General features: G+C 38.9%; 1 protein-coding gene across 5 annotated transcripts in view; it reads right to left on the reverse strand.

Moving 5' to 3' along the window:
* Nucleotides 1-23,565, reverse strand: part of MAEA (macrophage erythroblast attacher, E3 ubiquitin ligase) — a 112,899-nt gene that overhangs the window by 32,477 nt on the left and 56,857 nt on the right. For all 5 annotated transcript variants that reach the window (XM_077815960.1, XM_077815956.1, XM_077815959.1 and 2 more), the window contains exon 4: nucleotides 432-554. In XM_077815960.1, the coding sequence (XP_077672086.1) occupies nucleotides 432-554 (123 nt within the window). The remainder of the gene's footprint in view (nucleotides 1-431; nucleotides 555-23,565) is intronic.

A 23,565-nucleotide genomic window follows, 5' to 3' on the forward strand; every position in this document is an offset into this window, starting at 1 on the left:
CACTTGTTAAAGACAACTTCATATGCACCCTGTGAAGTATGTTCTCAGCAGGATGCAAAGGAGTTATGCACATAAGTCCTCATGCATCGAGACGAGACTATACCCCTTTGCATTTAAGTGTCTGTAAATCACATTAAAAAGCAAGGTCATATTGTTATGTTATTTCACTGTAATTTGTCAAGGAAAAATCGTGCATCTAAAGGACCTAGGTTCAGGGTCAAGTTTAACCTTGGTGTAAGTGGGTACAACTGCTCCGATTTAGGCATATTAAAGGGATTTATTTTGTACTTAGGATTTTTAGTTTAGTACATGCTAAGTCATCATTCAGACCCAACATTTAAATTCAACTGGCTAAATCAAATATTCAAGGAGTTCATACAACCATGACAAAGTACATTAAGTTAAAGCTTTGTGCATTATAACTTCCATACCTTCATTTTCCTGAGCCTGGATTTGTTATCATGACACCAAGCCAAGCAAGTCATAGTTTCTTGCCTTTCCAAAGATTCTTCCACTTCTTTAGCCGTCAAGAACATCTCGATATTTACCAAGTCCTTAAGGAAAAAGAGAGAGCAAGACCGTTTGAGCTTTGTTTACAAAACGAGGTTTCTCCACAAAATCTCATTCTTCATACCTAAAGCTAGGAGCTAATTTGTGAGATGCATGTTAAAATGTACATAATTTTAAAAACATCTTGCCCTTTAAAGCTTTTTCCTCTACAAATAAAGTAGTTACAGTGTCTTCTCAAAAACTGTGATTCCCTATTTATTGATGTTGTCAAAGTAGAGAGCAAATTTTAAAACTGACTTAAGTTTGTTTGATGCCTTCCTGCTCTGTAAACAGTGTTAATACTTCTTATAGATTAACACGTTTGCCAACAATCCTTCTCTCCCGCCATTTCTTTTCATATACCTTCATATACTCTACCTGCATCCTTTTCTACACCGACTCCTGAGAGCATCCAGCAAACACTCCTTTTTCCTTCTGACCTTCATCCTTCTCCATTAACTCTCCTTTTGCCTCAGTCTCAGAGTTCTCCCTTCTTTTATGACCAGTCTCTTTTGTCTGATTCAGAGAAAGTAAAAGCCACCCCAAGCAGATCTACTAGGCCTAACAGAAAGAATGGAAAAATACGATGGGCCTAAACTCATCTGGTGGAGGGAAGAGAGGGAGTTCAGTTTCAGAATTTAAGCCAGTGTTGAATTTTATAGCAAACCCCTCATAACTCTGGGGCTAAGGCCTGTCTCTGGAACTAACAAGGTTAGAGCCACATTGCACACCTCCTTAAGGAGGAGGCATGTACGTACGTACGCACTTACATGCACAAAACCACCACAGAAAGCTAGGAGGCAAAAGGTCTCTGACACTCTTTAGGTATAAGAAAGAAACAGGTGAGAATAGAATAGCAGCAAAATGTAACCCTTTAAAATTATTTTCTACACAATCCTCAACAAATCTATAGCAGACAGAAGCTTTCAGCCTTTACACTTAAGTCAGCCTTATTTTCCAGTTAGCTATTTTTTAAACTTAAGCTTTACTTAAGCTGAGAACTGTCAGGAAAAGCTTCCTTAAAACCCATGGTGGGGAAGGCAGGGGGGTGCAGAGGGGAAGAGAAAAGGGAAAAGATGGTCTCAAATTCATATTTCAACCAATGTTTAGCAGTATGTGTGATACAAGTTTGGTGGATACAGACTATTTTCCACTGATGCCCATATCTGAAGAACTAGCATCACAACTGGCTCCCATTTTGGCAGCCTCAGTGAAGCTGTCAGTGGGGCAGTGTGAGATGGGATGTTTGTAATGAAGTTTCAGTATTTGTACCTGTTTTGCGGACAGAGGTCTGCAGATTTCAGTGTTATTAAACCATCACTTTTTGTAAGCATTAAATTCACTTTTTTTTTTTAAGTCATTCCAACCTTCCACGGATATACACTTGGTAATTCTAGTTTAAGGATTCGCTTTCTATAAACCATCCATGTACTTACAAAGAGCAGGGAGTTTTCAGGTTGCAGACATAGCAAATGCACAAAAATCTAGAACAGAACATGCTGCAGGAAGTGACACTACAGTTTTGCTGAATAAAAGACCCTGCTGATAAGAAATAGAGTTAATCCATAGTACAGTGTTAGGACTTCTAGGAGTATTCCTCTTCCTTCAGTTAATTTTTCAAAATATTAAGTTGCTCAGTTGTATACAATCACATTTAATGTGATTCAGCTTTGCAATGTGTCATTAAAGTGATCTGTGAACAATTATAACAGATGCTTGTATTAATATTCTCTCGTCTGATTTCCACTCTTTAATGAGCAGAATTACATATAAGGAAGAAACTCTGGGCCTTTCTAGTTCCTACCAGCTACTTGCAACTAGTGGCATTTCCATCAGTAGCATGTAAAGTTCTGACACTTCCATATGCCTCCTTTTAGTTCCATAACATTTAGAAACTTTGCCTTCCAATTGCATTGGCACTATAATTATTCAGGCTGCAACATCCTATTGATCCCAGTGACTAAACAAGAAGTACGAGTTACAGTATTAAAATTCCGTTTTGTTGAGTGACAGACACTTCACAGGAAGTGGGAAGAAAGAAAAAAAAAAAACTGCTTGTGGTAAGTACAACCTATTAACAACCTGCATAGGGCAGACATTTAACTGTTCCTGTACAGCTTCATAGTTCACTAGCAGCTTTATACATTCAAACAGACCTAATCAAATGCAACTGAATGTGTGTATTTTTTTAAAGACATATGCTATTAAAGGATTCCTTCATGCATCTGTGGTGAAAGGGTTTAGGAAGTTGTTTTCAAACTAGGATGAACTGGGTACATTTTGAATTGGCATTCTCGGAGATTATTCAGAGATGCATAAATATGTCATGCTGTGACAGCTCACACTTAGAGGAAGACAACACTCTGCAGGGAACTGTACAATTCTGTGTATTACTAACACAATAATTCAGTGCTAAGAATGTCTGTATTAACATAAAAATGAACTTGTTCCACCAAATTTAAGTATATGTACTTTCCAAAGCAATGTGCTGTAAACCATACAATTGAAATATGCTGAATATGACAGATATTCAGAATAGCTCAAGTGAATAAAGACACTGTTAGACTAGACGATGGTATTTTCACCTGTTAAAACACCACAGATGAGAAAGTATGTGGGCTAGTTTGTTCCTGCTCGGAACATTCTGAGATTTTATACAAACGACACAGCTACCTGGCTTGTGTTTACATCCTGTATTTCATTTATCATGTAGGTTTTTTCCTTGTAAAATTATGATCCCTTAAATACAGACACTACCTAAGAAAAAAAGAACCAGAACTGCAGTGGAGGTTGTCATGGCCACAGGCCTGTTTACACAGTTGCATATAATTTGCTTAGAAATAGTAAGTATAGCCTTTTTCTAAAATTTTCCCCACTCCTGCAAAATGTCTATAAATTAAGCCAAGACTTGGTAAAATGTCCACAGAGAAAGTTTTCAATACAACTACATAATTTAAAATTTCAACCATCATTTATCAAATTAATTACAGTATAATGGAATAAATTAAATGTCCCAATTCTTCTCCCACACTAGTTCACCCCCATGTGATGTCCGTGGACATATAGGAGTTATTCGTGATTTAAACCAGGGTGAAATCAGAATCAGGTGTAGCATAGGAGACTTTTATGGACCACTCCCCCCATATAAAACAAAATTATCCCCTTTGCCACTACACTGATGAAAGCTGAAGTGATGCCAAGTTAGGGTGTCACTGAAGACGACTACTACTATTCATGAGATGAAGTTTTGTAGGTGTGATCAGCATCCCTGCCGGTAATTCAACGTGACCTTGACAGAGGCCTCAAAAAGAACTGCATGTACGATACTCCTCTGAATGGAAGTAAGGTGACCTAATGGCAGACCCTTATGTTACCCCAGTACTCTGTTAAGATTGGGAAAAACTGACTGGCCCATAATAACAGCAGACTCATGATCTTATGTTCAAAGTATTTTTCCATATAAATCAACAATGAGTTCCATCAAGGGAAATCTATTCACTTCATAATGTTGTAACCAAGACCACCCCCTGTATTCAAACTCTACACATTATTGTAATAATCTCTGTGAAACAGACGCCTTGTGAGGCAGCTGCGTAGCCAGGCGGAGGGAACAGGGGGAGCGATCCAAAACAAAGGTGCCACGCACTGCGGCGCTTTTACTCACCCTGCGGCACTCCGGCGGCCGGCCCTCGCTTGCTCCGGGTGTCTTCGGTGGCACGGAAGGTCCCGCCGCCGAGGTGCCGCCGAAGACCCGGAGCACCGCCGGGTGAGTAAAAGCGCCACAGCGGGTGGTGCCTTTTTTTTGGGATCACTCCCCGTTCCCTCAACAGGGGAAAATTTGAAAGGCGCCAAGACATTCACAAAGCGCCACTTGTGCTCAGTGGGGGAGCGGCCACTGCCCCGCTTTTCCCCCCCCCCCAGCTACACGACTGTTGTGAGGTATCATTAAAAAACTAACGCAACACAAATCAATATTCTTGTGTAATGTCTGTATGAAATGTGTATTAAAGTTATGAACATAAGCTGAAATTATTACTATAATGTGTATACCAGACAAGTCTGGAAAATGAATAAACCAGTTTCTCAAAGACAAAGGACAAGCTGATATCTCTAGACAGATGTCATCAAAGTTGACTGCCAATCACCCCTCAAGTGGCCATTCTTTGGTAATGAAGGGGGACAGGAACAGATTGATCTACATTTTAACAAACAAAAACAGGGAACCTCTTTCACCATGAGACTCCATGTCTCTGTCCTTACAGCTGGAATGAACATTATCTAGGAGTAACCCTCAGGCAAATGCATTTCAAAGGGTGACTGGACTATAAAAGTGAGGGGCAAAAAATTCCTAAGCTCTGTCTCCAGATCTCTCTCTTTCAGCTGAGACAACAAAGGAACCAGCCCTTGGATCTTGGAGGGAATCCTGTCCTGAGAATTTGGGCTGCAATGTCGCTAGGAACATGTGGTAAGGATTTTACCTTGAACCAAATCTAACTTAAGTTTTCACTACTAGAAAGCATTTTCTCATAACCATTTCTGATTTTAATACCTTGTACTTGTACTCACTTAAAATCTCTCTTTGTAGTTAAATACACTTGTTTTATTTTTTACTATAAACTGAACTGCTTGGTAACTCCATTTAAAGTAGCAAACTGTTGAATATTGACCCCTTATGGGGCAATGGATCTCTATTATCTGAACTGCCCAGGAAAGGGCTGGACAATGAAGAACACACTTTTGGGGAAAATTTTGGACTGGGAGTGTGTTGGGGGTCACTCTGCAAGTAGTAACCAAGGCTGCTGGAAGGCAGAGTGTGACTGAAGCGTTGCTGACAGGCTGCTGGGGTCAAAACAGTAGCTACACACATAAATTCAGGGAGTGACCTGCATACTTCTGGCTGTTTGTGAGCAGCTCAGGTTGGGAGTTACAACAGCAAAGCATTGTGAGGACCCAAGATTGCAGGGCAGGTGGTGACAACCTCTTACTGGTCTGGATTGCACCCCGGAATGTGACAGTTGCCATCAGCATTCAGCAATAAATGTAATGTGTGCGCATAACTGGATTATAAATTAATCGGGTGACAAATTTTCCTTTTGATTTCTGTTATGATTGTATCTGTACTTTTACTAATGCTCAGTAAACATGTCAGATTGAAAATGTATGATGATTCATTACAGGACACTATACATATTTGTACTGATTATGTTTATTCCATACATATTATAAAAGCAATAAATATTCAACAGCCAAAGAGATCCTAGTCAACAATTACTGAATTGTAGTTTCAGTGTTATCCAGTGTTACCATTATAACCACCCCCTGCAACTTAGATACCATAACTGTCCTTTTCTCTTAGCCAATAACTAGCAAAGTGGAACCAATGATGTTTGGACACAGATCACCGTTAAGCAAGAAATAGCCAATGAATGTAGAAATAAAACTGGCTTATTGTGCTATGAGGTTTTGCCATCGGTCATCATATTACAAAACAGCTAAAAAAATGGCAGACATGGTAGGTCTTAAAATATGTAATGATGACATTGTAATGATGACATGGTTCAAACATGCTTGCTATTTTCTTAATGTTCACCATTTGCTCTCTGTACAGTACAAACAGTAGCTTCTTTCTCTGTACGTTTAAAGAGCTCTGTGGTATGCTAAGCAGAAAAGAAAAGACTTTTTGTTTTATCTTGTCCTTCAACTTGTTATAGTCAATAATTAAGCCTCAGCATAAAATTAAGTTAGGCTTCCTTAAAGTAGCATAAGATTAGTGTTCGAGATTTAAATTGCTTTGCTGATGAAAGAATATTTTGTATTATATGTATTTATCAGAAAGAAAAGGAGTACTTGTGGCACCTTAGAGATTAACCAATTTATTTGAGCATAAGCTTTCGTGAGCTACAGCTCACTTCATCGGATGCATACTGTGGAAAGTGTAGAAGATCTTTTTATACACACAAAGCATGAAAAAATACCTCCCCCCACCCCACTCTCCCGCTGGTAATAGCTTATCTAAAGTGATCACTCTCCTTACAATGTGTATGATAATCAAGGTGGGCCATTTCCAGCACAAATCCAGGGTTTAACGAGAACGTCGGGGGGGGGGGGAGGGGTAGGAAAAAACAAGGGGAAATAGGTTACCTTGCATAATGACTTAGCCACTCCCAGTCTCTATTCAAGCCTAAGTTAATTGTATCCAATTTGCAAATGAATTCCAATTCAGCAGTCTCTCGCTGGAGTCTGGATTTGAAGTTTTTTTGTTGTAATATCGCAACTTTCATGTCTGTAATCACGTGACCAGAGAGATTGAAGTATTCTCTGCTATTACCAGCAGGAGAGTGGGGGGGGGGGGGGAAAGGTATTTTTTCATGCTTTGTGTGTATAAAAAGATCTTCTACACTTTTCACAGTGTGCATCCGATGAAGTGAGCTGTAGCTCACGAAAGCTTATGCTCAAATAAATTGGTTAGTCTCTAAGGTGCCACAAGTACTCTTTTTCTTTTTGCGAATACAGACTAACACGGCTGTTACTCTGAAACCTGTATTTATCAGGAAAGCAGTAGTTTAGCAGACTTCTTCAACTGCTATCGAACATGATTATAGCTGCCTTTTATTAAGCCTTTTTTACTTATTTTACACAGAAAATGGCACAACCAGTGTTGAAAGTTACCTGCAGGCACCACAAGCAGAAAAGATATTGTTCATGTTAGTTCTGCAACTGTTCCCTGTTATTACTGTCCTAGAGTTTTCTTCCAAAGAAATGGTCTCTTCTCAAGTTAAGAGTGGTGACCATTGTCCATGGAAGAATTTGCAGATAAGGCTCTTTGTTTACCCAGGTGGAATACATATATATCCCCCATATGTAAAACTAAAATAAAGTAGTGTCAGGCCAAAGTATCTCAATTTTAAAATTTCTAAAAGAAGCTAATAGGCTGGCTTTTGGTGACATGACAGCAAAGCTTCACTATAGCTTATCCACCCAGTTAGAATGAAGTATATGTGCATTTATAAATTGCATTAGATTGTATACTTAAATACTAAAAAAAATTAACAAATGCTTACTTGAATTACTGTTAAGAATGCAGAAGCCAATCTTCAATTTCAAAGCATTGAATTCTTTTTCCTCTCTTTAAAAAATGTGAAAAATGAGTTTCATGCCTGCAGCTGCTCTACCTGATTGGGTAGTTTGGTTCACTGCTTTTCCAGACAAAAGGGCCCTCACAAAATCAGAAGCTGTTCCAACACTTACAACAGATCTTACCACAGTTTGGGGCCTGCTTGATCTCCACACCCACATTCCCCCATCTGTATGAAATACAGAGTATTTATGTCAGTTTTGAAACACATCTCAAACCTGTAGCACTCTCCAATTTATACACCACCATGGATGAATTTCAAGTTGAGATGGCATTACAAAAAAAGATTCAGTTTCCCAAACATTTTATTCCTAATTGTAACAAGTCGTTGATTTTCAAAAAGTGGTCATTCACTATCATCAATGTGGCTTAAAGTTCCATGGGCATGGACCATAGTAAATTGTGTCTATTCTCTTTTAAAAAAAAAAATACAACCAAAAAAACCCCCCACACCCTAAAAAATGTCAGGGCGTAAAAGGAGTTGCAGACACAGAATGTGTAAGGTTTCATTTTTCAAAAGCTCATTTAACCAAAAATAAATTTAAAGTTAGACTCAGCAACAACCTCTGTGTTTACACTTCAGTTTACATGAATCAAAGTATTACATACAAACACTATGGTCTTGTCGAAAAGTACATTTCCAGAAAGAGGCTCATAATAAGCACATAATTTTAAAACATTTTCCAATGTATTTATTTTGCCATTTTAGAAATTAAGTGTTTCTCATATTGAACATGGTCTTTTAAAGGAAAAAAGATTTCATAAATTTTTGCCTTCTTTTTGCACAAGTATCAGCAACCTCCATGAGAGGAAACACATCCAGGACTGAACTGGCATCTAATTAAACAGGATTTCTTTCAGAACATGCAATTTAAATGTTATTTAATTTTATCAATAAATATAAGTCTGGCTTGCTCAATGACTGGGTAAAATGCTATGGAACAAGATATTACAGCAGTAAAAGGTCAATTTCCAAAGGAAAGAACTGTACAATTACTGCACTAGATGTCATGCAAATTAAATTACTAGGTAAAACTTCTAAATTATAGGAGAACAATAAGAAGACAAATAATTAAGTAGTAAACCATAAGAAAATATGCATTTCTGAATCTCTGGTGGACATCTTGGGCATATGCTAAGGATAAAACCTACAACAGATTATTTACTTTGATCACCCTATGTCAATAGATAGAAAATAATACCAGCTATCTTTAATATATTTCTGCTTACAATATAGTAGGGAAGCAGTATCCCCATTTTACAGATGGGGAACTGAAGCAGAGAGAGATTAAATGATTTACCCACAGTCACGGTGTTGTGGCGGGGATTTGAACACAGCTCTCCCAAGTCCTAGACTAGTGCCCAACCCATTGGCTACCCTTCCTCAGCACAAGCGGATATTGCTTCATGTCAGATACACTGCAAAATTTTTAAGGGAGGAGGGCAGGAACAGGAGGAGTTCAGAGGATCAAAGAGAATGATTAGTTTATGTACCACTATGGAATAAAGAAATTTGTGTTTATTTGTATTCCGTTTTTATATAGTGAAGAAATCATCCCAGAATACCTGAAGTTGCTAGAAACTCCATGAAAAAAAAAAAAATCAAACGAGAACATTCACATTAAGGCACTGGTCCTGCAAGTGTATGCATGTATTTAATTTATGCATAGAAGTAGACCTGTTGGTTGGGGAAGATGTGCAAACATTGTTTTGGGTAAGTAGTGCCCAAATCCACATAAAACTGATGCTCCTCCTAGGGTGACCAGATGTCCTGATTTTATAGGGACAGCCCCAATTTTTGGTTCTTTTTCTTATATAGGCTCCTATTACCCTTCACCCCCGTCCTGATTTCTCACACTTGCTGTCTGGTCACGCTAGCTACTCCTGGGGGAATTTTGCACCACTGGGCATGCACGCAAAATTCATGTCAAGCGCAGGTTTCTTTGCTTCCTTGCAGAAAAATGACTTTCCGATGGGGAAGCAAAGGGAAGCTCTAAGAGTGGTCATGAGCCCCCTCCACAGCAGCAGGGGCGCATTGTTGCTGGCGCCCAGAGCAGCCAACAGAGGGATAAATCAGACCCACCCCAAGTCTGCCCAACCCCTGTGCATCTGGACCCCTCCCATACCCACACTCTCCAGACAAGCCTCACCCCCTGCACACAGAACACCCCAATAAGCCCCCTGCACCCAAACCCTCACCTGATCCAGCCTCACTGCCTGCCTCCAGAGGGCCCTGCCCCTCAGTCATCCCCACCAAGCCCCACCTCCTGCCCACCCTAGTAGTGGCTCCTACCCCGGCGCCGGGCTCACTACTAGTCCCGGCTGGGCCTGCATTTCCCCTGACCAAGACCATCCCCCGCTGACCCCTCTGCATTCCAATCCTCACTCTGATGAGCCCCACCCCCTATGCAACTGGACCATCCCATGAGCCCCTGCACCTGGACCCCCACCCCACCAAGCCACACCCCCCAGCAGCCAGCCCATCCCACTGAGCCACTCAGACTCCCCTACCGAGCCCCAACCCCCTCTCCCCCCAGATCACCCCTACTGAGTCCCATCCACCTTCAGAGTCCCATTACCCCTGCAACTGGAACCCCCCCCCAATCCCTGTGCATCCAGATCCCACCCCACACCAGGACCCCCCCCTCATTGCCCCACACAGAGTCCTCTCACCCCACACCTAGATTCCCCCAACACTAAGTCCCTCCACACTTGGATCCTGCTGGGCTGAGCCGGCTTGCCCACACCTGGTGCATATGGGGCGGGGCTGGTAACCCTGGTGAGTTGCTTCACCTGCTACTCCTGAGGGAATTCTGAACCAAAAAAAAAATTCTGCACACACAATTTAAAGTTCTGCAAATCTTATTGGTCAGTAAATAAATGTGGTGGCTCCAGCATGGCAGCGGTAAGCACAGGCCACTGGCTGCAGGGAGGTAGGAGATCACCCTGCAGCCCTCCCTCCCCGGGACATGGACTCTGGGCCCGGCCTGCCCCTTGCACTGTGTCAGGGTTGAGTGCATCCTCTCCTCTGAGTCCTGGTGCGTGTGGGGGTGTGCATGTGCAAGGTCATCACCCACTTCCACGCAGCAAGTCGCCTGTGCTTGCCCACCGCCATGTTGGAGCTTCATCATTTATTTTATTGGCTGATTTAGAAGACTATTTTTTATTACCAATTCCACAGAAGCTGAAAAGCAAAGTTACTTGGCAAGGTAAAGTGGTCTTTTCTCCAAATATGCAACATTTTGTTTCTATCTGATATGACATTGGGTGCAAATATTTTCTGGTTTACATGCTCTATAATGGTGGTATGCTCCAGGCGCTATACTGTGAACCTAAATCCCCTCATTCCACTCTTGAAAGTGCAATTATGGTTAGAAAAGAGGCTATATAATCATGACCAATCTGCTCTCATTGTTTATGAATCATACTCTAATCATGAAAAATAATTTACTACCTTTTACTCCAATTCAGATGACAGAACTAAGATCAACTGCAGAACTATTCCTGATGACACAACAACAAAACTGTTAAATCCCAATGGTGGGTCAAATCTGTTTTCGGATACACTCATGGAACCTCACTGAAAACTGCTCCAGCAGGTCCAAGTGGAGGTGGAGGGCAGAATCTGGCCAGTAAAAGTATTACTGGCAAGGTGCTCACAAACTGAAAAAGGAACACAGCTTGACTTTCAGCTTCCAGGCTGAATTTGCAGGTCTGGCAGTTTGAAATGCTGTCTTTTTACATGCAAGCCAAACGAACTTGATCTGAGAATTTGTAACACACAGCCATGGAACCCCATGATCACATTTTAAAGTCACCTTTTGGAGTGGAGCTTCATTTTAAAAAGACCTAATGAAATACAGCTGAACTGATCGTGTTTTGAGGCTATTTTCACATCTCAAGTACAGTGTGTGTCAAATGTAATATGCATTAACATACAATGTAATGATCAGACTTAACCCATTTACAAATTTCCTTTCATTTCTCCATCCTTGTGTTTTTATTAAAAAACAGATACCCTACCAAACTATTCAAGAGAGGCTGGACATCCAGGCCTGAAACTCCTTGTTTCTCCAAACACACAATCATCATAACGTGCAGACATATTATTAAAAAGTGTTTGTAGTTTGCATTGTATTTTTTATTTTAGGGCTAAGAACAAGAAGAGAGAGAAGGCATCTTCCCTAGTACCATTCTACAACTCCATGAAGTAGATGACTGTGTCCCTAACAACAGGATTGCATTTTATAAACCAAAGGAGCTACTGGCCAACTATGCTATGAAATTAACAGGACCTCTAGATGAGTCCCCACATGAGGAAAAGGTGCATGCTTACCACAGTTGTCTTCACTAGAATTTTATCGCATCTGAATTACTATATTAACTAACTCATAGAAAGAATACTAGGATAAAAAGGTATAAAGACCAGGCCAATGTTTCTGTCTTGAGGGGCAAAAATTGTGTAGTTTTCCAATTGCGTTTAAGCTAACCCAACTGAAAGACAACTCTCCTCGCCGCCTTTTGCCTGGAAGTAATCTGCCTTCAACCAGATCTGAGAGCTCCCAGTTAATCCTGCCCCTTACCTCCCCTATCATGAATATTCATTTACCAGCTGTTAAAACCCTACCTCACACACACACTTCCATGATATTTTTCAAAACCATCCCATATTATTCTTCCTCATATCTCATTCAGAGCTGTCCCGACTGCTCCATTTTCAGGAATTTTTGTTTGTTTTGGTTTTTTTAGTCCCTAAAGTGAACAGATTTTCAAACAAACTGATAGGATTAAAAGGACAACATTTTACCTAATCAAGAATATAAATTAAAAAGACACTGAAAACATTTACAAGTTCATTTGTCCATCACATTAACTTTATATTTTACGTAGAAAACAAATGCAAGCTTACACACTGGGGCCAGCTCCACATTAGAAACTTTTGCCTGTATAGGTTTTCTTTTTTTTTTAAACAACATTTCTAAGCTAAGACTCCTTCAAAATCTGTGTGTCATTTGCAAACCTTATCAGTAATGCTTTTATATTTTCTTCCGAGTCATTGATTAAAAAAACCAGTAAAACACATGTTAAATAGGGCAGGGCCACAAACCAATCCCCAGGGGACACCACTACAAACTTACCCAATTGATGATGATTCCCTATTTCCAAATGCATTTTGCAACCTGCCAGCTCATTTTTAATCCATTTAGTGTTTGCCACTTTAATTTTGTATTGTTCTAATTTATCTAGTTTTTTAAAATCAAAATATTGCAAGGTAACAAGCCATATACCTTAAAGAAGTACATTACACCAATACTATTACCTTTATCACCCAGACTAATTATAAAAAAAAATTAAATTAGTTTGGCAAGAGCTATTTTCCATAAAATTGTGTTGATTGGTATTAATTATATCACCTCCTTTAATTCTTTACTAATTAAGTCCCTATATCAGCTGTTCCATAATTTGGATCAACGTCAGGCTGTAAGCCTATAGTTACCCAAGTAGTCCCATTTAGCCTTTTCAAATATTAGCACAACATTAGCTTTCTTCCAGAACTTCCCCCGTGTTCCAAGAGTTATGGAAGATCAACATGAATGCCCAGCAAGCTTCTCAGCCAGCTTTTTAAAAATTTCTGGATGCAATTTATCCAAACCTGTTGATTTAAGAATGTCTAACTTTAGTAACTGCTGTTTAACATACTCTTGAGTTACAATTAGAATGGAAAGTGATTCATCACCATATAAAAGATTACCATATATGTTTTTCCCCAAACAAAGAATAGAAATATTTATTGACTACTTCTGCCTTGTCTACGCTATTATTGACAGTTTTATCATTTCCATCTACTAATGGTCTAATATAGTTAGGATTCTTTTTGTTCCCAATATATTTTTAAAACTTTCTTATCCTTAACTCTGATGGCCATAAATTTTCCCTTTTGCTTTCCTTGTCACTCTCTCTTTTCTTAAAGAATTCCTAGCTTATATTTTATATTCCCCAATTTCCCCTTTCATTAATTAAGCAGAACTAAATGGGGAATCTGCTCAAGATCTTAGATGTCTATACACAAATGCAAGGAGTTTGGGGAATAAATAGGAAGAACTAGAAGTACTATTACTTAAGCAAAATTATGACTTAATTGGCATCACAGAGACTTGGATGGATAAGAATCATGACTGGAATATTGGTATAAAGGGGTATTGCTTGTTTAGGAAGGAAAGCCAAGGTAAAAGGGAGGTGTTGCATTATACATCAAGAATATATACACTTGTTCTGAGGCCCACAAGGAGGTAAGAGGCAGACCAATTGAGAGTCTCTGGGTAAAGATAAAAAGGGTAAAAATAGGGATGATGTCAGGATAGGGGTCTGCTATACACCACCAAATCAGGAAGAAGAGATGGATGAGGCATTTTTAAAACAAACAGAAAAATCCAAACACAAGCCCTGGTACTAATGGGAGACTAACTATACAGACATCCGTTAGAAAAGTAATGGGGCAAAACACAAAATCTCCATTAAGTTCCTGGAATTTACTGGAGACTTTTTGTTCCAGAAAGTGGAGGAAGTAACCAAGGAGACAGCCTTTTTGGACTTGATTTTGACTAGCAGGGAGGAATTGGTAGCGAATCTGAAGACTGAAGGCAATTTGGGTGAAAGCGATAGTGAAAACGATAGATTTAATTATATGAAGGAGTTAGAGCAGCAGAATAAGGACAATGGACTTCAAAAAAAGCAGACTTTAATAGACTCAGAAAAATGGTAAGTAAAGTCCCATGCGAAGAAAATCTAAGGGAAAAAGGAGTTCAGGAAAGCTGGCGGTTTCTCAAGAAGACAATACTAAAGGCACAACCACAAACATTCCTGATGCAAAGGAAAGATAGGAAGAGGCCACCATAGTTCCATCAGAAGCTCTTTAGTGACCTGAAAAATCAAAAAGGAATCCTACAAAAAGGGGAAACATGGATCAATTGCTAAGGGGGAGTACAAGAGATATCAGAGGCATGTAGGGACAAAAATCAGAAAGGAAAGGCACAAAATGAGTTACATCTAGCAAGGGACATAAAAGGCAATAAGATGTTCTATAAACTATATTAGGAACCAGAGAAAGATGCAGAGAAGTCTAGGTCCCCTCTTAATGGGGAAGGAGAGTGAATAAATTGATAATATTAAGAAGGCTGAGGTGTCACATGCCTATTTTGCTTCAGACTTTACTGAAAAGATTAATGGCCAGCAGCTACTTGACACAATTAACATTAAATAACAAGGGGAAAGAACGTAAGCCAAAATAGGGAAAGAACAGGTTAAAGCAGGAGTTCTCAAGGTGGTTACACGGGGTCGCGAGCGGTCAGCTCTGTGGGGCTGACAGCCCCGAGTTCCCATTAAATTAAATTGCCTCCCCCCCATTTTTAATTTATAAGGGGGGGGGTGTCAGACTCAGAGGCTCGCTTTGTGAAAAACTGCTTTGTGAAAGGGGTCATCATTACAAAAAGTTTGAAAACCACTGGGTTAAAGAATATTTAGATAAATTAGCTGTATTCAAATCTGCAGGGCCTGATGAAATTCATCCTAAAGTACATAAGGAACTAACTGAAGCAATCTCAGAACCATTAGCAATTATCTTTGAGAACTCATGGAGGATGGGTGAGGCCCCAGAGGGCTGGAGAAGGATAATCATAGTACCTATCTTTAAACAATCAGTTTGTAAGCACCTGTAGGATAATAGGGTTATATGGAATAGCCAGCATAGATTTGTCAAGAACAAATAATGTCAAACAAACCTAATTTCCTTTTTTGACAGGGTTATTGGCCTAGTGGAGGGGGAAGCAGTAGATATGCTATATTTTGATTTAATAAGGGTTTTTGGACATTGTATTACATGACATACGCAAACTACAGAAATCTGGTCTATATGAAATTACTGTAAGGCATATGCACATCTGGTTGAAAAACCATACTCAGAGTAGCTTTCAATTGTGTGCTGTTAAACTGGGTGGGGGGACATATCTAATGGGGTCCTGCAGGAGTCAGTCCTGGGTCTGGTGTGATTCAGTATTTTCATTAGTAGTTTGGATAATGGAGTGGAGAGTATGCTTATAAAATCTGCAGATGACACCAAGCTGGGAGGGGTAGCAAGCACTTTGGGGGACAGGATTAGAATTCAAAAGGAGCTTGACAAATTTGAGAATGAGAGTGTTGATATCAACAAAATGAAGTTCAATAAAGACAAGTGCAAAGTACTTCACTTAGGAAAGAAAAAAAATCAAATGCACAACTACAAAATGGGGAACTACTGCTTAAGTGACAGTACTGCTGAAACGGGTCTGGGCATTATAGTAGATCACCATATTGAATATGAGTCAACAATGTGATGCAGCTGCAAAAAAGGCTAATGTCATTCTGGGGTGTATTAACATGATCATCATATGCAGTGGCTCTCAACCTATTTATCATTGTGGGCTGCATGTGCAGCTTTCTGTGTGTTATGTGGGCTGCATCCAAACAAAATTAATTATATATATATATATATTATATATATATATACATACACACACACACACACACATATACACACACATGCCACCTGTATGGCCCTGAGGATGTCACATGGACCGCAGCTGTGTCCTGACTGCACCGCAAGCGGCCTGCAGGTTGTGGGTTGAGAACCACTGATCATATGTAAGACACGGGAGGTAATTGTCCAGCTCTAGTTGGCACTGGCAAGGCGTCAGCTGGAGTATTATGTCCAATTCTGGGTGTCACACATTAGCAAAGTACTGCTTATTGTATTTTTCACTCCTTACATCTAATGAAGTGGGTTTTAGCCCACGAAAGCTTATGCCCAAATAAATTGGTTAGTCTCTAAGGTGCCACAAGGACTCCTCGTTGTTTTTGCTGATACAGATGAACATGACTACCATTCTGAAACTAAAGGTGAAATGCTTTTCCGCATTATTATAGAAATGTAGGGCTGGAAGGGACCTTGAAAAATCATGTCCAGCTCCCTGCACTGAGGCAGGACCAAGTGAACCTAGACCATTCCTGACCAGTGTTTGTCCAACCAGTTTTCAAAAATTTCCAATAATGCACACAATCAGCGGTCATATATCCAACCAAAAGTACTTTTATTTATAGGTGTCTTTTGCCCTGAAGTTTCTTAAATGTGCTTTACACTATATTTCACGAGATATGAAGTATTTCCACTTCACCTGCTAATGAGATGCAGCCTCTTTGTAGGGTAAGACAGCAGTTTAACATAACTCAATAACATTACGCAAGAGATCTCAGTTTTAGGTTCCTATGGTTTTTGCCCTTAAATAATTTGTATTTAAAAAGCTGTCTTTTTAGTATGACAGTATCATCAATACGACTGTGATTCACTCTAGGGGTTCTCACTCTGGTATTTATTGATAGAAATTTAACATGAGTGTATCTTGTACTTTTCATTTTATTTTGGAATTTCAGCTAGTTTGTCATAAAAAAAAAAAAAAGATTGTCTCTAGTGTGAAACTACCTGTCAAGCAAGTTGGTCGAGCAAATTAATGCTTTCAGCATTAACTGTGAACTGCAATATAATTACAATAATAAGGTAGCACACAAAATATGCCAACATATACAGGAAGATTCTGCCCTTGTCCTGAAGCACTTACAATCCTTAAAAAGCCGCCACCACTAAGAAACCCCAATATTGACTAAATGGCTCACTCTTAAATCAAGTAACTTTAAAACAAAAATGTTCTTCTGGCTCTACGGTGTCATTGTCTGCAACAAGTAGTCATGTTTTGGTGACTAAAGAGGATTACTGTGATCCTGAGTTATTAATATAAAAATTATTTTGTAATTTTAGGCCTAGTAAAAGCCCTTTGAATTGGCCAGTAAATTAGGCATTTCTGATTAAAGATGAACACTGTCAGCCAATCTTTTAAATACTAAATGCCTTTTTATGGCAAGATCCTATATGTGATTAATTATGCCTAAAATAGGACACACACTACTTGGATAAAACAGGGACAGTGTGTTCAGAATGACCCAAAATGGTTTTAGACTACTCTAACAAGTGGAAGATGTATTTCCTCCATAAGAGAAAGCAAGAATAGACATTTGATTTTTGGTTTTTGTAGGGCCCACGTGGATTAAGAGTTTTTAGTTTAAAACTAAAGGAAATAGAGAGATTTAATCTGAGATGTATTTTAAGAGTTGGAGTGATAGGGTCAAATATCTCCCCAAAATACTCTGCTTCAACCAGACTACATTTCCTTCATACAAAGTTTTGAAAAAGCCAGGAAAAACCCTTATGCTGAAAAATCCTAAAATGATTTGCCTAAGTATTTACATGGAAGAGACAAGACTCAGTATATATTTTGTATTTCAAGTACTAATCTTTATGGAGGATCTTATAACCAAATTCAATTTTATTGAACACATGTTTATTTTACAGGCAACATTTACTTTGATATGTTCTGTTTAATTGGTGGTTTGTATGATTACTTGTAACAGTGCAGCTCCTGTGCCATGGCCTTTCATAAAACAAGATGCTTCATCTCAAAAGATCGTGCAAAATTGAAAAGTTTTTCACAGCAAAACAAAGCTGTAATATGCAGTTCAAATAGAAAGAGATAACAGATTTTGTAAACAGATAACCAAGAGACTACTGACCAGTTTATAAAATAACTTTTTACAGAAGAGACCCGCTAATTTGTTGTGAAACACCTCATTTGTGACATTTTAGCATATTCAGAAAGGATTAAGAGTTCCATTTATCAAAATTCTACTTACATAGCAATTTATGTTATTGTGACTCTTTAATATATTAAGCATGTAGCACAGTAAGCATGGATTGCTGGCACTACAAAAGTGCTGAAAATATACCAGTAAACACTGAGTTGCATGCAGTAAATCACCAGGAGTGTGAATTTCAAGTCTGATTATATTTAACATGCATACAAGTTATATATGTAAATGTACCATGGTACCATATGTACTGTCGGTTTAAAAAAAACAAAAACTAAAAACCAATCCCAAAAAACCCAAAACTCAAGAAGAGTAGAAATGCTTTTCCGGTGCTCTTCAAATAAGGACCAAAAATCAAGTGTTCACCTATCCCTAGCTAATATACACAGTATGTATACAATATAGGAGTCTAATACCATGTTGTGATATCATAACAGTTTAAATCAAAGATAAAGGACTTCTTACTACACATATTTTAGAGCTTATTTTTAAGCTTTAAGTCACCAGCCACATTCTATACAACTGCTTTTTAATTAGCAACCCAGCAGCATGAGGTGCAATTTGGGGGATGAGGCAGCAAACTACAAAGTTAGGCTAAGTTTGTCATTGACCTCTGCTTGTAAAATGTTTGCTATTATTACTCTTCTACACTTAAACATATCACAAATTAAGTTTATGGTGTACTTTTCACATGGGAACTTCAAGGACTATCTAGCATACCCTGACTAATGTTACACTACTACAAGTTGCTACATGTTGTAGGAGGGAAATGGATGAAAGGAGCCAGAAGACAGACAGGCGAGTCATATACATTCCCACATGGAGGGAAACAATAAAATGGAATTGGCCAGCAGAGGCAGGAAAAAAAAAACATGTGCCAAAGAAGTATTGCCCAGGGGGATAGGGCTGGAAGAAAGAAGAGGGGTAGAGAAAGAAGAATGTCATCACAGAGGGGAAGGCAGACATTTCAACGGGAGCGCCTATGCCTACTGACCCAACTGAGAGGAGTGGATAGAATCCTGCTGGTAAAAAAGAATCACTCCGTTGAGTTAGTTTCATAGTGTTCATAAAGAACAACGAGCATAATTCATCTCAACATAGTTTGAGTGTAGGGGAAGTACAAGGTACCAAGAGAACTGTGGCAAAAGAAGAGGTCACAGTAGAAGCCGAAATGGTTGGGGAACATCAAGGTAAGATTGGGCCACACAGAGAAGGATAGTCAAAACAAAGCACAAATTAAACAACAGATGGCCTCCCTTCTCTCTCAATCATTCACTTTATGCTCATGAAACAATGGTGTTCAGAAAGCTATTACACTGCATATTAAAAGGACTATAGAGAAAAATATAAACTCAATGAATGTCCTGCTGCAAAGCCATTTGCACAGTAAGTTATTGAAAACTAACATATAGAATAGCCAAACCACAGACTGATGATCAAAGAGATCAGAACAGCTTTTGTTTAAAATTCTGCAGTACTACGGAGTGTATACATCGGCACTTTTGTACATAGAAGGTATAGATTTGCCTGTCAGCAAATAATCTTGCTGAAAAATTAAAACGTTTGCTTGATGCCCTAATAATTTACAAGTGAGTAATCATTTAAATTTTTTGCCTCTGTTTAAATTGCAAATACACACAGAAAATTCATATTTTTAGGATAAAATAATTTTCAAATAGATTATGCATACTATTAGTTTTGGCCTGTGCAATTATTTGTTCATTAGCAAATTATTAATACATGAGATTCATACATTTTTAAAGCCAGAATTATCTTGTCTGACCTCTAGCAGGACACAGGCCATTAAATGTCACTCAGTTACCACTGTATTGAGCCTAATAACTTGAGTCTGACTAAAGCAAGTCTTCCAGAGAAGAATGTAGTCTTTATTTGAAGACATCCAGAGATGGAGAATCCACCACTTCCCCTGGTAGTTTGTTCCAATGGTTAAACTCACTCTCACTGTAGAAAATGTGTGACTTATTTCTCACTTGAATTTGTCTGGTGACAGCTTCCAGGCATTGGATCTTGTTATGCATTTTTCCCACTAGACTGAAGAACCCTTCATAGTACATAGTACTTTCACAGGGAGAAAATACCAACAGTAATCAAGTCACATCTTAATCTTCTTTTTGCTGAACTAAGAGATTGAGGTATTTAAGTCCCACTGGAAGGCATTTTTCTCCAGACCTTGAATTATTTTCTGGCTCTTTTCTGCATCCTCTCCAATTTTGCAATATTCTTTATAAAATGCAGATACCAGAATTGCATCCAGTATTCATCTCATCAATGCCATATACGCTACTCTTACTTCTATTTATATGTTCAAAGATTGCATTAGCCTTTTTTTTTTTTTTTGCCAGCCTTGCTCACGGAACTCGTGGTGAACCTAGACATTAGCACGTTGTCTTATCAAAATTGCCCTCCTCCTGATTCAGCCACTTCTACAGATCAGTAACTGGCCACACCCCACACAGTAGTATGTAACATGTAGACACACAAAAGCAAACAGCTAACTGTCAAGCAAGCACAATGTGATGAAGCCTCCAGGGCTCATAAGAGGGCTTCAGGAGGTGGAAATAAGCTTATTCCTATTTTCCAGTTTTCAGCTTCCCCCTCTCACCTCTGCATTGGATGCTTTCTTTAGTGGTCTTCTCCCTGCTACCACAGGAAGATATGCCCCGGCTGGCTGGGCAGGAGCTCAGCAACCAGGACCACCTTCTTTCACCACCTTCGCCAGCTGCTTGCTAAGGTTGTGCTAACGAAAACTACTCCCTGACAGTAGAATGACTAACCAGGCTAGGGCGAAAAGTTGGAAAAAACGGCTGATAGAGAAGACATTAATATATTTAGACTTTAAGGTCTTTGGGGCCTGGGGCATCTTGTTATCATTAATTAACTAACTTATTTTACAGTGCTTAGAACAACAGGGCCTCTAGTAACAACAAATTTAACTGCCAGACCATTTATTGCAGCCAATCAAGTCCAACTCATCTACCCCACTGTGAGGCAAGTCTGATGAGGACAAGAGGGAAAAACAGCAAGATTCTTATGAAGTGGTGTGTGGATAAAGACAAAAACCTCACAGAAGCATAACTGAAAACTTCTCAGTCAAACTTGTAGGCCAGGTGTTTTACTATACAGATACCTTTATCATTATTTGCAATGCTCTTGTTTCCCCACTTCCAGAATTGCATTCAAACCACACATCCTGTTCAATATCTGGATATTTCCTCATTTTAAAAACAACAAACATCCAAATGACAAGATCTACCAAAAATACAATATTTCTAGCAAGTGTTCCTGACCTACTCCTCTAGCTCTCATTTTAACACTGACAGTATTACTTACGGCCCCTTTCCCTCTTATTATTCCTGAAGAAAAAGACAAATTCTAAGCCAAGCTGATTCACTAGGGCTTGATTGGAAGCAGAGAGAATATGTTCAGTCAGGAACTGCTGCAATCAAAATTATTAACTAGTTTGAAAGTTTTGTGCACCCTCTGCTATTGTATACCACTCACAGTCAGGTGACCCATTTTGTCTCCCCAAGTTATTTAATAAATAAGAATGAAGCTAACCGGTCCAGTGCCAAAATATGGCTTTACATTCTGCTAATAGCTACACAAAATGGATAGTTTGGTAAAACTGAGTTCTGTATAAATCTTGACTATTTCACTTATCTACTGTACAGCTTCTAGTCAGTCATTGCACAAGAAGCTGCAACACAGATTCATAGATATTTAGGTCACAAGGGACCATTATGATCATCTAGTCTGACCTCCTGCACAACGCAGGCCACAGAATTTCACCCACCACTCCTGCAAAAAACCTCACACCTATATCTGTATTATTGAAGTCCTCAAATTGTAGTTTAAAGACTTCAAGGAGCAGAGAATCCTCCAGCAAGTGCCCCATGCTACAGAGCAAGGCGAAAAACCTCCAGGGCCTCTTCCAATCTGCCCTGGAGGAAAATTCCTTCCCGACCCCAAATATGGCGATCAGCTAAACCCTGAGATGCTGGTAAGGACAGCAAAACACAAGATCAACAATCATTTTTCTTTCAGTTAATCAAAAAGTCCGGCTTTCTTGCCCCCACAAAAGACATTTTTCAGAGAAGCTGTTACTGTAATGTCAGACACAGAAAGAGAGCAAAATAAAGAAAATCAATCTCAATAAATTGACACCACTTGGCTTGTGTAGCGTCCTAACCTATTTCCACATTTTGCCTCTTAGAACTTTTCCCCTTTTTACAAAAATTAGAATGATTCCCTCATGCTAGGCAGTCATCTCTCATGACAGTTTATCTGAAGACAGACAAAATCAGCCTGCCCACCCCTTATCACTGGATGAGGGAAGAAGCTTACTGACTAAAATGGGACGTTCATAAAAAATAAAAATACTGAATTAGTAGACTACACGTAACTACTACTGATGCCAGACTGGTCCTCTCTTGTACATCAGCCTTTGTGAAAGGACATCCCATTTCAAGGTTTCTGCTTAGCCTCTCTCTTGGTTTCTATTTAATATGTTGGCAAAAGTGTACTTTTGAGTCTTGTGACACTTAAATTATCTTCTATATTCAGTAGACATTATTGCTCACATCCCACAGAGCTATTCAGCAAGAGATCAGTGGTGGTTTCCTACAGAGAACAGAATTGTGGGTGGAGTCTTCATTAAGTTAAGAATAATACACATAATACTGTAATTTTGTAAAGGGGTTCTAAAGACAAAAAACCTCACAAAGGCAATGCTAAAATCTTAATTTCTGCATGTTATTGGAAAGAATGCAATACAGTTCTGCAGAATATATATAAAATAGGCTTCATGAAAAGTGTCAGCACTGAATATCTGAACTTCTCACCTGTCTTCATGTACATTTAATACATTACCTTTTGTTTAATAAATTATACCTGTGTGTTTACAAGTTATTCTGTGTGAAAGAGACATTAAGAGTTGGTACACCTTCATATCTAAGTTTGTGTATGTATATATCCACACAAAATATTTACACATATATATTTCTGAATGTTACATGTTTGTAACACTTTTTTCCCCCCACCATTGAAATGTGAGGTATTTTTCTGAGTTTTTACTTAGGTAACTTTGCTTCAGTCAGATATAAGTATAGAATAATTAGGAAATAATTTAATAT

This window comes from Eretmochelys imbricata, chromosome 4, assembly GCF_965152235.1.
Source record: "Eretmochelys imbricata isolate rEreImb1 chromosome 4, rEreImb1.hap1, whole genome shotgun sequence".
Classification (NCBI taxonomy): domain Eukaryota; kingdom Metazoa; phylum Chordata; order Testudines; family Cheloniidae; genus Eretmochelys; species Eretmochelys imbricata.